Below are 17042 nucleotides of genomic sequence, written 5' to 3'. Positions count from 1 at the left end.
GCAGTTGTTTAAATATGTCTGTGGTCATAGATTAGCTCGTAACTTAAGAACGTGGTTCTGTTATGCACCCAGTTCTGGTCTGTGTGATGCAACGTTTCCCCCCTGTGGATGGTGCGGGAATAGCAGACTACTGCATGACCTTTTATTGTACCGTAAGGCAGTGGTTCTCAAACTTTTTCTGTCATTCCGCACTTTGGAGGTGGGGAATTTTCAAGCTCCACTTGACCCCATCAACGAGGCAAAATGGAAACGTTCAAATATATTACATTTGTTTGCATTTTGCTTCCTTGATGGCAAAATGAAAACGTTCAAATAAATTAAATTTGTTTGCATTTTGGTTTCTTGATGGCAAAATGGAAATGTTCAAATTAGGGCTGTCAAAATAACTGATTAATTTTGATTAATTAATTTGAGAAAAAATAACTGATTAAAAAAATAGCGCAGATTAATCGATTCTGTATGACCTTTGACCCTGAGCCGTTCTAGTCAGTAACCATTACACTGTAAAATGAAGAAGAGAGAAGAAAATGCGCTGCCTAGATCATTGATTGGAACATTTACTTTTAAAAAATGGCCTGATGGTGTTGATAAAAAAAAAGTGTTGATTAAAATAAATTGCTCTGCAATGTCTGCAGCAAGGAATTTGCATATCACCAGAGTTTGTTAACTCTAAAATCACACATCAAGGCAAAAAAATTGTGTTGACATTGAGGGGAGTGTTAATTTATTTTCATTGTGTCCCCTAAGTTATATCTGTGGCCTGAAATGCCTTGTATGTGAAAAAAAAACTTCTTCCCGAAGCACTTTTAAATTCATTTCCTTAGAATATTAGGTCTTATCATAGATTATTATGGCGATTCTTTGAAAAGTGAAAATAATAATAAAAGAGTTTTTGAACTTTAATATCACTAATGCTGATTATTCAATGACTCATTTGAATTTAAATATTTAAAATACTTTCACAGCAAAAATTATATTTCCGATTAATTTAGATTAATTAATCACAGACTATGTAATTAATTCTATTTAATTTTTTAATCGATTGACAGCCCTAGTTCAAATATATTAAATTTGTTTCCAAGTTACAGTTCCCGTCTCGGTCTGTTGGATCAGATGCTATTTTAATTCATATGTCGGTCTGTTTATGACTCTTATGTTTGTGTGTGGCTGCTTTGTTTTGAATCTATGATCTTCCTTGTCAAAAAAGATAGGCACATTTTCAAAAAAAAATATTTCCCTCCTGTTCATCGCGCCTCACCTGTCATGTCTCTTCCCCACTAGTGGGGCCCGCCCCACACTTTGAGGACCACTGCCGTGAGGAATATGAATACTGGCTGACCTCTAGTGGGGCCCGCCCCACACTTTGAGGACCACTGCCGTGAGGAATATGAATACTGGCTGACCTCTAGTGGGAGATGCAGAATGCTTACAGATACGGTACATTCTTAGGTTTATCAACAGCGTTTTTGTACCCTATGGATATACAGAGCTCACTCAAAGAAGAGTAAAAAAAAATGTTTACTTCTACTAGTGCCAAGATGTAGCCTGGAAAATCCCGACCCTGGTAATCTAGAAAGATTAAGGGTCTAGCCACGAATAATGAAAATGGCCCAACTCAAGCGGCGGCACCAAGCATGCATTTGAAAATCTCACTGCACGCAATTGGATAACACTACGAGCAATGTTTACTGACTGATTCGTTGCAGCGCTGTCGTTATCTGTTTAGCTCGCCTCATGGCCCGCCTATATCAGATACACTGATGTGATTGGTTCCTCGTGATGCAAGTGGTAAAAGTAACGTGCATCATTACTCATTGCCAGAGTGTCTCGCAGAGACAATTCAATTGTGCTTTCGCGAGAACTCTGGATTTCCAGGATAGCAAAGACGGCCCTAGGGCAGCTAGAGGAATGATAAGAAGGGAAACCCACTCCACAGTCATCACTCACATGGAATCTGGTGCGTTGGCTCTAATGCTGTCTGATGGATCACCTGACTTCACAACCTCCTTTCAAGATTTCCCTTACAGCAATTCACAAGTGCTCCGTGACAGAGCACAATTGTCAAAGAATAGAGAGACACGTGTTATTACAAAATACAAAGATTTATATATTTTATTAAAAGATAAACAATTATAACTTCAAAGGGTCAGATACATGTTTTACAATAATGGACGCAATGGATACAAAAATTGTGCTTCTTTGTAAAACAAGAAATGCCATGATACAAAACATGCCTCTCTGCTGTCTGCTTCCCAGACACTTCGAGAGGTCCTCCAGTGCTTAGAATACTCTTTAAATAGTTGCTATGGCAGTATTGGTAAGAATGATAGGACTTGTGTTGGCAGTGAGTTTGTCAGTGTGGTTTGGACGGTCGGCGTAGCAACACCTCCACGGTGCCTATGGGAAGCTTCTTGATCAGCTGCCAGGCTTCCAAACGCATGAGTCCAGTCATGCTGTGGCCCTCGATCTCCAGTATTTCATCACCAGGACGGACGTCTTCGACGGGTCCACCTGAAAGAGAGGAGCACCGAGGGTTCGCTTATTCATGCCCACAGAATTGTTGATACAATATACACTTTTTGGTCATCTGTTCATTGAAAATGACTTAAAACTGTCTCTATGTCTCTAGATAGATAGATAGATAGGTACTTTATTGATACACAAGGGGAAATTCTAAGCACTCTATGCTTTGAGTGTGCTTTTAAGACACACTTTTCTTACTTATAAATGGCTCTTGTACGCACACACGCACACACACAGACACACACACACGTGTGGAAGCGTGCCATTTTGAGCCCAACTCCTCTTGACTCTGTCAAGGTGTCCTTGAGCAAGACACTGAACCCCAAAGTGCTCCTGATGTGCAGGTTGGCACCATGCATGGCAGCTTCCGCCATCGGCATGTAAGTGTGTTGTGTGTGTGAATGGGTGAATGTAAGACATGAAATTGTAACGCACTTTGAGTGTTACATGTGTGTTCAGACTGTTGTGCAATATGTGTGGTGTGTGTGTGTGTGTGTGTGTGTGCTCTCCTCCTCACCCTGGAAGAGCTTTTGGACAATGAGGGGTCTGTCCCCTTGGCTGGAGCCCACCCCTCCCTCCAGACTGAAGCCAAGATCAGAGCTTCGCTTCTTCAGTGTCACCCGCAGCCGCCGACCTAATCACACACGCACACACACACGCAAGCACACACGCACAAGCACACGCACGCACACACACAAGCACACACACACACGCAAGCACACACACAAGCACACACGCACATGAAGACAAGAGAAATCATCGCACAATTATTACACAATACATACTGACAACAGTTGTTGTTAAAAGTCTCTTTCGACCTAAACACAATATTTAAACCATTTACAACCCAAAGGCTTCTGGTGTGAAGCACAATAAAGCACAGGAGTATAAACAAGAGAATAAAGAGGAAGTGAGAATCCGTTGTCTTTGGATCACGCTCACCTGACTCTCCTACATCTGTGATCAGAGTTCCTTTCTCAGGATTGGTCCGTTTCTGAGGGGAGTGGCCGACTCTGGCTCTCTGCAGTACCACTACAGCCATGCCCCGCCCCCTGGCCTTCCGCAGTGTGCGCAGCGCCTCCCAGTGGCCGGAGCCCTGCAGTGTCGTGCCGTTGATTGACAGCACCAGGTCCCCCTCCTTAATGGAGCCCTCTTGCCCTGCCACGCCATGCGAGAAGACTTTGTGCACCTGAGGGAAGGAGAGAGAGAGAGAGAGGCAGAGAGAGAGATAGAGAGAGAATTATCTGACTAAATTAAAACAACCACAAAGTCGTTACCTAACAAAATACAGATTGGGCGACCATCAATTGCAAATTGAAACTGGACGGCATAAAAGATCCTGGCAAGAGAGACACCAAAGAATTTGCTCCCACTGTGACCTCATGGAGATTGAGGATGAAAAACACTTCCTTCTGAGGTACACCAAATATACTCTACTGAGAAATTCTTTTTACCCTAAATTTCTAGAAAAAAAAACACAATTAGGTGAAGATGAACAATCCCTACAACTCTCCGCACAGTTTGTGTTTAAGTGCCACAAACTGAGAGAAAACACATAATGGACAAAGAGCAGAAATCTAAACATAGTCTCATTTTTTTATTATTATTATGACCGCAGCGAAGCGGCGGTCATATAGGTTTAGTCAGATTTTTTTTTTTTCTTAGGGCAGACACAGTTTTCTGTGAATATCTCGAGAACCGTAGGGCCTAGGACGACCACATTTTTTTTGTATTTTGGTCTTAAGGGGCCATGTCAACCCATCCCATTACCACTTATTTCATTTATAGCGCCACCTAGTTAAAAATTCAAAAGCAAAAAATTAGGTGTTTTAATCACAATATCTCTGGCTGACACGGTCAAAACTGCACAAAATTGAAAGTGTAGGATCATTATGACACCCTCCGAATGCATGCCAAGTTTCGTGGACTTTCGTTCATGGGGGGCCATACAAATACAATACAAAAATTAATTTATGTGTACATTTAGTGACTGTACACCAACAGAGTTTTCTGTGAATGTCTTGAGAACCGTAGGGCCTAGGATGACCATTTTTGCGTGTGTTTGCCTCCAGGGGTCATGTTAACCCATTCCATATGCACACATGTGCATAAACAGATACACACGCACACACACACATACATTCACAGTAATCATACGTATGACACATACCATACATGGGCAACATACGGCCCGCGGGCCACATCCGGCCCGTGGGCTTTCCCTGACCGGCCCGCGTAAGGTCTTTGAAAGAACAATAGTCAAGAGCCTATAGAGATAATGCATGCAAATCAATATCGTTGTTTTTATTTTGAAAGCGACTGCTATTTGTACGCCCATCCATTTGTGCGTGGATGCATACGACGTAAACACCCTCACTTATGTGCTGGTGAATAGAATTTATGCTTCTGCGTCGACACAATGCAGTTGCCTTTACGTCGGCGTAAACCTTTCAAAGTTTTGTGTCTCTTATGTCTGCGTCGCTCATCACCGCAAAGATTGTTAGAACGAACTCCTACTGCTGCTCGTTGGCGATACGAAGTGTTCATTTCAAAACGTTACTGGCAGATAGACAGTTTACAATCGGATAACCCCGTAATTATTTGCAAAGCTTATGTTAGCGAACTAGTATGATGCTGCTACCACAGGTTGCTTGAAGCAGCCGGTTCAACACACAGAGCGAGTTCACCAATCACAGTTATGTGCATAAAGTTAAAGCAAAAACATAGCCTACATTTTTAAAATAGTTTTCTTTGTGTATGTTGATTAACTAATGACAGCCTACTACTGTCTGCTCCACATTTTCGTAGTCTAATTTTGCATAGAGTTAATTTAATGATGGTAATGATTTAATGATGAAATATTGCTGAGTGTTGATGAAATGGTGGCACAGGCCTATCGGTTGTAGGTACTGACTCCTTCACATTTTCATGACCTAGCCTAATTATATAGATATTGTAGTACTTTTTTATATCAGTCTTTGAAAACTGAAAAAATGTCAATGTCAAAAAATCATTTTCGAGAATGAGGATTAAATACTGGACATAGATTAAATATTGCTGTTTTTCCTTTGTCTCCCTCACATTTTCATCTGTTCTTACGACTAGTAAACAAAACCATATGATTTACTTAATGTTATACAAGAACAGAATAGAATTGAACAGAATTGAGTTCAGACTTGAGTTCGGTATTTTGAGTCCGGCCCTCCTCAACAGTCCCAGTTTGTCATGTGGCCCCTTGGGGAAATTAGTTGCCCACCCCTGACACATACTCACACAGTAGACATATGTACGCATGCATGCACATGCACATACACAGGCACACACACAAGCACATGCACGCACGCACACACACAGACACACACACACAAGCACATGCACGCACGCACACACACAGACACACACACACCCACCCACACACACATAAACATGTACACGCACACATGCACACAATTCAAGAATTTCTCAGAATTATGAAAAGGCAAGATGGGGGTGGGGTTATAGAAAATGTATTTTACATGTGAAATCTATGAACTAATCATGTTTTGGTACTTGTTGTCTAGCAGATACCAGTGAGAATTGAGTGTGCATAATGCAATTTAGTGAGACAGTTAGAATCATATATGCCTTTCAGCGTGACTTATTTTTGTGGATAAAAATGTGCTGGACTGGGCGGCGGTCATATTTTGTACCGATCTGCGGTACATCTAGTTTATTTATTTATTATTTTATTTTTTAATTATTATTATTATTATTATTATTATTATCATTCATTATTCTTTTTTAATTAAATTAATATTCTTTTTATTATCATTTATTTATTATTATTATTTAATCAACATTGTTTTGTTTATCTTATATATTTATGTACTGAATCTGTATACATGCTTTGACAACACAAGCACTCTTGTCATGTCAATAAAGCTTATTTGAATTGAAATTGAATTGAATTGAATTAGTTTCAAGGGATTAGAATACTACCTGTGCTGTTCAGCATTGTGGAAAATAAGGAGGAAAGCACATACTGTGACTGGCTTGTTTTGGTCAATTCCTCCTGCCACAGTGAAGCCCAGACCAGTGCCGACCTCCTTGTGCAGGACCACCACTTGGACGTCATCATAGTTCTAGAAATATACAAACACAGAAAATATTAGCTGAAAGTATCTAATGGTCTCATATAGACATATTAATGCTAACATAATGTTTCCAAAATCATTTTGATGGCACATAACCTCATAACATGACGAACAGCACTTCTGCCATTGTCTGAGTGGCCCACTATAGGCGATTCCCGACCTAGCAACATTCTGTAGGAATACTGCCCTTCCTCCGAAATGGAAACGGAAAAGAGCTGCTATGCTACAGGAATTCGGAGATATCTTTCTACAGACTGCTGTCGGTGCATTATATCGGAGTTATGTTCATACTTGGTTGCAAAAGACGCATGTTTAGCTAGTTTATTATTGCACTTCTCAACTGTAGGGGGACCCTGGGAGCAAATGAAGAGTTTGGTTCCTAAACGCTATTTATAAACGATAAATGTAGTAACAATAACCCAATTACAGTTCCATTAAAATTACTTGGAGAACAAAACGTTAAAAAATGATTTATTAAAACAGAGGATATAGCATTTTGGACCCAAACTCTTCAAATATTCTTTAGTGCTGCTGTAATGCTGTGATCAAGATGAGGGGAATACTGATTGAAACCCATGGGATTGTAATGCACAGAACAAAAAGTGTTGATAAGGCTCATGTTTCCTCAACCAATGCAGCGAGGCAATCACATTCCGTTAAAAACTAACTGAAGGGTATACTAGTCCAGCTTGCCACTTAGAACTAACAATAATCAGTTATTTGTTTGTTGTAGAGGGCATTTAATACAAACTAAAACAAAGCCAAAACAGGCGTCACTATACTACACTACAGGAAGCTTTAATGGACCTCTAAATTAAGCCCAGATGCTTTGTGTGTATCCCACATCAACCTGCTATCTTGACTTGCGGATGTAAAGCCCTGAACAAGACCAGACTGTTGATCCATGTTGATTTTCTAATCAATGTAGTTATTATTATTAGCCATCCTTACCCTCAATGGAGTGCCTGGATTGCTCTTTGTTATTGAATTATTCTTTTTCCCCTTCTTCCAAGAATTTTGTTCACAAAGCTACCAGTCGCCTGTTTTTTAAGTCACAGGACCCTTTGAGGTTTTACCTGTAAGGCGTCATCCCCAAGGTTTCGCACATCCTGCAGGAGGCTGTCGAGCTCCTCGTTGTCCAGGAGCGTGACACAGGACACGGCAGAGATGTCCGAGCTCAGGGAGGCTGAGCGCCCGGAAGGCCAGTCCTCAGCGTCGTCCTCGCTGTCATCTAGGGGAGAGTAGTCCACTCCTCCGAAATTACACAGCTCCGCCAGACTGCAGGATTGGGGAGGAGAGATGGGCATTATAAAGGTGCAGAAAGAGAAGATTCAGAAGCAGTACGATTGGGATTAAAGGGAAAACAGAAAAGAAAGAGAAGAAACAGAAGTGCTTGGATATATGGCTGAGGCAATTAGAAGATTGATTAAAAGTCTGCACACTAGCATAATGAGAGCTACAGTGTGTAGACTTTTATATGGTTATGGTTATGGATTTGGCAGACGCCTTTGTCCAAAGCGACACACAAATAAAAAACGACATAATATTTAAAATTGAACAGGGAACAGATTAGAATGTTGGTCAAATATAATAAGGAGAATAGCAATAATAAACAACAATATCAATTCAATCAATAGCCTAATAAAATAACAATGAAAGTGAGAGGAAAAGCAATAATAACATTTATATACTTTTCATTTATGTTTTCTATGTTGTACTGCCTTGTGTCCAGCACCTGCACTTTCTTGTGATGTGCGAACCGTGGACAATATAAATCTGTGTGTACAATCATACAGTATGTGGTGATAAAATATACCTCATCCACGCGGTTAGGGACTTGACACTCACCTGACTGAGAAACTCCTCCGGCTCATGTTACTGGTGATGGTCACCGAAGATTCACCTGAGTCCGAGTCACTGTCTCTCTGCGTGCAGTCATCATCATCATCCTCGTCGTCGTCTTCCTCGTCTGAGTGCCACCTGGCTACTGACGGGCTGAAAGGCCCTGAGGCTCCACCCTTGTCCAGCAGAGTCAGTCTATCAAGGGAAGGGCAACTGGTGAGCCCTGGAGGACCATGACTGATCAGCAGAGGCCCCCGGGTGGAGTGGACGCTGTTTGTGGGGGTGGGCGGTTCAGAGTCTGCATCAGAAGGAGGGTGGATGTCGCTGTTTGTGGGGGTGGGCGGTTTGAATGGGGTTGGGTCATAGCCATTAAAGCTAGGAAACAAGGGGAGACTAAGGGGAGAGTTGGTGGGCGTCTTGTCTGCATCGTCCTCTGAAGCGTCTGAAACTTTTGAGAAACTCCCGGGGGTTTCCAAGTCATTCTGCTCAAATACGGCTCTCCGGTTGGAATTATTATTGTGATTGTTTTGGTGATATGGGAAGAGTGTGTGCTCTGGTTTACTGCTGCGTTTAACGCAGTCCTGAACTGTAACTGTGTTTCTGATAGCAAAGAGAGCACGAGAATCTGTCTCATCCACGTCTTTTGATCCATGTGATTTGGGGTCTGTTCTTTTTGAGGATGGTTTTTGAGTTCCATCCTTCAACCCTATTTCAAACTTGTCAGAGTTATCTTGGTTCAGTCCGATCTCATCCACAGAGATTGATCTCATAGTCCAAGCTTTGTCATGTGGGTTCCCCCTCATACTCTCTTGCGTTCTCCTGGCCAAAGCATGATCAGATTCACTTTTCTTCAATCCTCCCCTGTCCGTTGGATGCTCTGGCACAGAAAAGAATCTTCTGGACTTCAGGAACTGGGGGGCAGTTCTGGTTTTCTGGGCCAGGGCCTCAAACTTATGGATAGTGTTCCGCACCGAGTCCATCGAAGGGTTATTAGATTGACCCTTCTTGGCGTCTTGCTTTCCGATTGGGCCATTCACTGATTTGACGCGCGTGTCAAATACGTCCTCATCTACTGTACTATTGATGGACTGCTTTGTTGGGGAGGCCTGGGCATTGGATGGAATTGCAAAACCTTTATCTGAGGAATATTCCTTTTTTGGAATCTTGCCAACATTTGATTCTGATGTTTTGTTAGCCATAGCTAATGTCTCTTGAGAATCTTTTGTCCTGCTGAGTTTATCTAGGCCATCAGATTTCCCAAATTGGCATCGGCTTTCGTCTCCTCTGTTGGCAGTCACGCCCTCTTTTGCTTTCCACCCTGCGACGTCCTTATCCATAGTAACTTTTGACTGTTCTTCTTTTAAACTGCTTTCCTTGACAACACCAGAGCTTTTCAGATGTGAGGAGGCCGTTTCTTTGCTGAACTCCTTGGATGGCGTCTCTGTCTCTCTCAGGTGTTTTAGCTGAGCTGTGGCCGAGAGCCTGCTTCTGGCTCTGTCCAGAGACTTGGTGTGGAGACCCACCTCCGGAGGGAGAGTTTTCCTCTCGATGGATCTTTCCCGATATCGTGAAGCCACTGGGGCCACTGAGGTGCTCAGACTGGGTAAAGTTTCTCTCCGAGAGAAATTGTAGTCACCTGGACTAAACCTCCTGGGGAAGGTTCCTCCCTTCTCTACATTATGAGACGTTGGTGACCGAGGGCTATGGAGGGTGTAGGATGGGCTACCAATATCTGAACTCAACTTTCTTTGGCTGGGAGTCAGATCGGAAGGCAAGTTGTCAAGCCAGTCACCAACAGGAGCAGAATGCCGCTTGGCTTTTGCATCATCTGATCCACTCATTCCATAAAGCCTCTCGATTCGATCCAAGATAGTTTGGTTTCCAGTGACTTCATTCGATTTCGATCCACCCAGGCCCGAATCCTCCTGACTTACCTGCCTCCACGGAGGACGCCCCTCCACAGGCGACTTCAGGCTGTCTTGAGGTCGGAGTCGCAGCGGCAATGACCGTTCCCCTCCCGCCGTATCCAAAGTACTGACTACTCGATTCAACCTCAGCGATGAGGTCCCCGTTACTCTCTCTCCCAGTGTGGGTAAAGCCTTCTCACTCCCTCTTACGGCAGAGTATGCCTGTATCCGAGACGACACACTGCCAGCTTCCCCATAGTCCTTGTATGATGCCTTCCTATCAAGGCTGCTGTTTTTCACCTCCCTCCTCTCCAAACTCTCTGCTCGTCTGGCTGCGGCTCCAGTCGAGAGGTTCTGGATCCCTGCTCTGCCTCTGCCCTCTACTCCGCCCTTCCAGTCCAGGCTCTTGCTCCTGCTTTGCATGCTCTCCTTCCTCCACTCCGTCCTTCCTCTTGCACTTCCTAGTGGGCTGCAGGCCTTTCCTGGAGCATCCGTATCGTCCGTACTGAATCTGAGCTTTGCATCGCTAGCGGTGGAACTCTGGGTCGCCCCCGTGTCAGCGGTCAGCTTGGTGTCAGGTGTAAATTTGACACGATTCGGACGTCTGCCTCTCTCCCTTACGTCTGCGTCTGTGCGGTTCCCTACGGGACGGTATGGCTGAGGGCCAGCGGAGACTCCTTTGATCTCCTCTGTCTCCATCCTGCCGGCCTCCTCCTGAAAGGCGTGTCGCGCGCTCCTCAGCGATGCGGTCCTGAGCCCCAGGTTCGAGAGAGAGTTGGCGGACCGCACGGTGAAGCGCACCGTGGCTGAACCCTGCGCAGGGCGGCTCGCAGACGGAGCCGCTGCACTGTCTGACCGTGACTCAGCTGAGAGAGCACCGCTCCTCGCGCCAGATGACTTGGGCAGTGTGTTCGGATTTATAACAGCGGATCGGACTGGCACACTCATGCTCAAGAGGAGTCCTTCAGTAAATCCAAGTCTGGATGGCTGATATGCAGAACTATAATATAACCGTGCAGACAAAACTGATTAGTCAATAGAGTTTGAACATTGTTCTTTCAGTAACCCCCCCCTTTCTCGGAGCATCCAGTGGTTTTGCTATATATGTGGTACTCCATTTCTCATAGCCCTCCATTAGGTCTGGTCAGCTCAGAGAAGGATTTAGCCAGTGTGGTTTCAAAAAGAGTTTCAAAAATGCAGGAAAAAACATACCATTCAGTGTCAAACAAAAACAAAGACTTAACATAATTATATGACAACAGTCCAAGAGGAAAAATAGAAACAACTCAAAGTTATGCAGTCACTCTGGAGAATGTGGACGGGCAATGTGTGTTGAAATCCACAGGTGTGTTACGATGACAGGAAGGCTGGCTCACTGATGAGTGCAGTCAGTAGCTTCAGTTTCGTTAAAGACAAAAAAATAATCTGTTGTGTCTGGTGGGACACAAGAGAAACCGCGGTATACTCAGAAAATATGCTGCCCCTGTGATCATGTCCTCTCCAGCCCAAACATGCACTGACGCTGGGACAGACGCACATATGTGTTTATATCGCTTTGGTCCTTGAGGTTTGACAGTCCATTTACACTTCAGTGTGGATGAACTGTTTGCTTTCTCTTTTGTATCCTTCTCGTCTCCTGAGTTTCCAACCCCACCGCTGTGACAAAGGAGTCCCTTTTCTGCGGACAGCCTCCTAAAGTCTCTGGCCAAGTTGCAGCAGTCATCCGTTGTCATTCATGGTGCCGTTTCCCCCCCTCCATCGGCTTTTGTTTTCTTGAAGTGCCTGCGAGCAGGAAATAAGACGAGGACAGAGTTTATTTTCCTTAAATTGTCCCTCCTTCGAATCCTGATCTAATTCCCTGGAATGCTTTGGTAATCGTATCCAGGTCGGACACAGGCAACCACTGCTGGGGAAGGCCAAACTTAATTATGGTGCATTTAAAGAGCGGGATATTTTACAGGGCAAAGCAGTCTGATTATAGTCATCTGAGAGGAGGATGAAGAAAAGAGGAAGAATGAATAAAAGAGAAAAAGGGAAAGAAAAGAGGAAATGAAAGTAAGTGAGTGAGTGAGAGAGAGAGTCTGAGTGAGTGAGGGAGTGAGTGAGTGAGAGAGTCTGAGTGAGTGAGTGAGAGAGTGAGTGAGTGAGTGAGTGAGGGAGTGAGTGAGAGAGTCTGAGGGAGTGAGTGAGTGAGTGAGAGAGTCTGAGTGAGTGAGTGAGTGAGTGAGTCTGAGTGAGTGAGTGAGTGAGTGAGTGAGTGAGTGAAAGTCAAAGAGTTGTATTTGAAACTGGGGTTTCAGCAGAACTCAATTGACATTGTTTTCCATCCTCTTAAAATTCCTTGGTCAGTTATACATTTCAGTGAAAAATGTGGCGTGCCATCAAGTAACCTTTATGGACACTGTACATGTCATAAAGACCACAGACTGACTAAAAGTAGTAATCCAGCTCTATTTCCAGTATTTGTGTTTGTGTTCATTCATTTAACTGATACTTCTACCTAAAACTTCTTACAGATGAGAACTGACATTTTTCACCGGGTTGACACCAGTGTGTCATCATATTTCCTCAAACATCACTCATACTGAATGGAGCTGCATGTAACTTGTAACTTTTAAGCCTAGAGCCTTCACAATGCTTCACAGACCAACACAATGCTCTCAATGTGGTCTCTCAGATACCGTTTCTGAGCCTTTTAAGACATGAGCAGTGTTGGGAACGTTACTTTAAAAAAGTAATAGTTATAGTTACTCACTACTTGTTCCAAAAAGTAACTGAGTTAGTAACTGAATTACTCTATGATAACAGTAACTCGTTACCAGGGAAAGTAACTATTTGCGTTACTGTTACAAAAAAAAAGTTGCTTTATGTCAAAGAATTTGAATTTTTTGAGCAGTTTTGAGCAGCCGGTTGAAATGAGTAGAACAGACAGGTGTTTGTAGGCTACATAACTTTCGATGTTTATTAGATAGATAGATAGATAGATAGATACTTTATTGATCCCCAAGGGAAAATTCAAGATATTGCACATCGACAGACCTACGGTTGACTTCAGCCTGTGTCATATTTTTTTGTTGGGAGGCAGAAAGATCCAGCTTTTGCTGCTTGGAGGACTTTGCTTCGAGTCCTTCTTTGCTAGTAGATGGCGAGCTATCATCTGTGGTGGAGGTATCGGTGTTTTTGGCCACTAGCTTTAGATGCGTGTGTGAGATGCTTCATTAAATTAGAGTTGCTTACAACGGATGTCGACAAAGTCTTCGCTCCTGGACATAATGTACACATTACATGCACGTTCTTGCCTTGATTAATTTGAAGTAGTGCTTATATCTCCACCTTGAAAATGCCAACTTTTCGGATTGCTCCTGACCTCTGCCGTTTCGTCGAATCTCTATTTAAGTTGTTGCGTATGTGTGTGTGTGGCACGTGTGCTGGCAAGTGTGTAAAAACACTGGCTCTGATTGGCTATCATGAAACATGACTCTGCCTTAGCCAATCATAATCGCTTACGTCGTTATTAACCCACCTCCTCACTAGCTGTGAGCCAGGGTGCGTTCGGATTAGGCCTACAATTTATTCAATCAATGCATAGTAACGCACCGCATTTAACGTCCAGTAACGTTAATGGCGTTGTAACGACGGGAAAAGTAATTAGTTAGATTACCCCGTTAGTGAAAAAATAACGTCGTTACCTAACGCCGTTCTTTTAAACGGCGTTATTCCAAACACTTGACATGAGGGTATGTCTCTCTCTTTCTGTCTATTTCTGTCTGTCTGCTCTGTTTACATAAGCAACATGCTTTGGCTATTCTGTCACACACGCACAAACACACACACACACACACACACAGACAAAACCTGATTAACAGTAAGATAACAGGAAAAACAAATCAGACAGCAATCCTGAGTGGGGAACAATCGGTTACAATGTCAAAGTCATCACACACAGAGACACAAACACACTGTCAAACACACGAAAAACAGCCAAATGTCCACATATCACATGTGGGCCACACACATGACAAATGGTGACCTTTCCTTGCGTTACTGTGCCAACACAATCATGCATATAGTGAACTACCAGGAGATTTTGAGTGAGATCTGATAAGAGAGGTAGTTGCGATTGAGACGACGGCACAGATACGCATACAGATGTAAACGAGGACGCCCATTCACTCAACCACACCTGAGTAAGAACAAGCAATGGCTTGATATCAGGGTTTCAGCGTTGTGCCAGCACATTTACGGACCCACCTTAAATACAAAATCACAAAGGCATCAAATAAGCATTAGTTCAGCCACCTCAGATATGTCTGCTGTGGTTTGTGAGCATGGCAAAAAGAACAGAGGATCTAGGATCTGATCTGAGATCTGAAGATGTAATGTTTTGGTTCTGTGTTTGAGTGGTGGGGATGGAGTGAGCAAGGAGGAGTTTCAAGCAAGAGCTAATTAAACAAGAAGGACAAACAGAACATGCATGCAGCCAAAATACAGGGAGAGCAATATAAAAAGAGTGAAAGAAACACAGAAAGGAGAAAGAGAGGAAGAAAGGCAGAGAGAGAAAGACGTCTTTCAAAAGACGTTTCTCAAAAGAGCCTTGTGAAATCAGTACACCGCAAGCATACAAAGCAAACAGATAGGCAAACATATCAGGCAACCAAGATATGTAGAGCACAAACAAGACAGCACAGAAAAGTGTGTGCCTGTGTGACCCTACCTCTGTTCCTTTAGATGAATGGAAGAGTCGTGTCAGTTTACAGAAGCACCTGTTCGCCTAGCTCCAGCGATCACACAATCACACACTGGCCACTTCCTCCTTTCATTAGGGCTGAAGAGCTCTCGCTCACCTGCGGTCAGACTAGCCTGAGATCTGGCTTACTGTACTGCAGGTACACCTGCTGGGTTTGGGAATGAAAAGGTTCTCTCCATCCTCCCAATTTCTCTTTCTCTCTCTCTCTCTCTCAGCACTCTGTCATTTTTACATGAGGTCACTAGAGCTCCACAGACTAGTCTGACTGGTTTCTCACCTCTACCCCTTCCTATAGCGCCTTCCTTTTGTTGCTACTTCTGCTCTCTTCCTCCTCCTCTTTCCTCCTCCTCCCTCCCCTTTTCTCTCATTCTCATTCTCTCTCCCTGTCACACTCCGACAGGACAGCATTCCTGATGATGACGTTGTTGACATGGTATGGATGGTGTTAGGTGAATAACTCTCTGTGTTCAAACAGGCATATATACTGTAGTCTACAGTGACATGCAGGTACCTGGACATATGTTTTATTAGCAGCCTTGGACATACCCAGGCCGAACACACAAAGTGTTACTGGACACAACGGGGACACAGTACATACAGTGCTGTGTGTGTCATTCACTCAGGCCTCTGACATGAACATGTAGTGTGTAGGTGCGAAGCCGTGACTAATGTGATTATGCTAATGCATGTGAACATGGGAATAGGCAAACACTAGAACACACACACACACACATGCATGCATGTAGGAACAGAGACATGCACAAGGTGTACATCCACAGAATGCACACACACACACACACATAAAACCTGATCACCCCACCTAACACACACACACACACACACACACACACACACACACACACACACACACACACACACACACATAAAACCTGATCACCCAACCTAACACACACACACACACACACACACACACACACACACACACACACACACACAATGTCATGAATGCACAAAGAGAGACGCTAACACAGACAGACTAACACCCATGGGCCCCCATGCCTATTGTTGCTATGACATCATGACATCATTACAGCCTCATGCGAGCAGTGAAGATGGGCAGAGAGACAGCAGAGGGAGCGCAAGGGAGGAGGAGAGGAGGACATGGGGAGAGGAGGACATGGGGAGAGGAGGACATGGGGAGAGGAGGAGAGGAGGACATGGGGAGAGGAGGAGAGGAGGACATGGGGAGAGGAGGAGAGGAGGACAGGAGGAGAGGAGGAGAGGAGGACATGGGGAGAGGAGGACATGGGGAGAGGAGGACATGGGGAGAGGAGGAGAGGAGGACATGGGGAGAGGAGGACATGGGGAGAGGAGGAGAGGAGGACATGGGGAGAGGAGGAGAGGAGGACAGGAGGAGAGGAGGAGAGGAGGACATGGGGAGAGGAGGACAGGAGGAGAGGAGGAGAGGACATGGGGAGAGGAGGACATGGGGAGAGGAGGAGAGGAGGACATGGGGAGAGGAGGAGAGGAGGACAGGAGGAGAGGAGGAGAGGAGGACATGGGGAGAGGAGGACATGGGGAGAGGAGGAGAGGAGGACATGGGGAGAGGAGGACATGGGGAGAGGAGGAGAGGAGGACATGGGGAGAGGAGGAGAGGAGGACATGGGGGGGGTTGACAGGGTGAGAGCTTGATGGTGTCACAAAGAAGTGGCACAAAGTTATCACATCCTTCCATAGTCTAACCTATCACACAGAACAAGGTTAAGAGACCTGATGTCCACCTATGAAAGCTCTCACCTGTGTTAGGTTACAGTGCTGAAGCATGTCGCATGGGAACACAAAAGCACACCCACAAAGGCCATGATTGTCTCATAACACAAAACAGGACCTGATGACTAATGCTAAAGACAGCAAATACTCGGGTTACCT

The 17042-nt window shown here is 44.2% G+C and overlaps 1 protein-coding gene across 1 annotated transcript; it reads right to left on the bottom strand.

Annotated features, from left to right (window-relative positions):
- Positions 1-2083: 2083 nt before the first annotated feature.
- On the bottom strand, positions 2084-15778 carry LOC143118725 (uncharacterized). The gene is made up of 7 exons (XM_076279804.1): positions 15120-15778; positions 8505-12187; positions 7733-7934; positions 6546-6644; positions 3466-3712; positions 3041-3157; positions 2084-2511 (listed from the first exon to the last, which is right to left on the bottom strand). The coding sequence occupies exons 2-7, from the start codon at positions 11351-11353 to the stop codon at positions 2354-2356; spliced, it is 3672 nt and encodes a 1223-aa protein (XP_076135919.1). The 5' UTR covers positions 11354-12187; positions 15120-15778; the 3' UTR covers positions 2084-2353.
- Positions 15779-17042: the final 1264 nt, after the last annotated feature.

Source organism: Alosa pseudoharengus, unplaced genomic scaffold, assembly GCF_046254945.1.
Source record: "Alosa pseudoharengus isolate Yale_2024_CS ecotype anadromous, Long Island Sound unplaced genomic scaffold, YU_APseudo_1.1 YU_APseudo_1.1_scf_12, whole genome shotgun sequence".
NCBI lineage: Eukaryota > Metazoa > Chordata > Actinopteri > Clupeiformes > Clupeidae > Alosa > Alosa pseudoharengus.
This window is presented reverse-complemented; position numbering and strand designations above follow the sequence as displayed.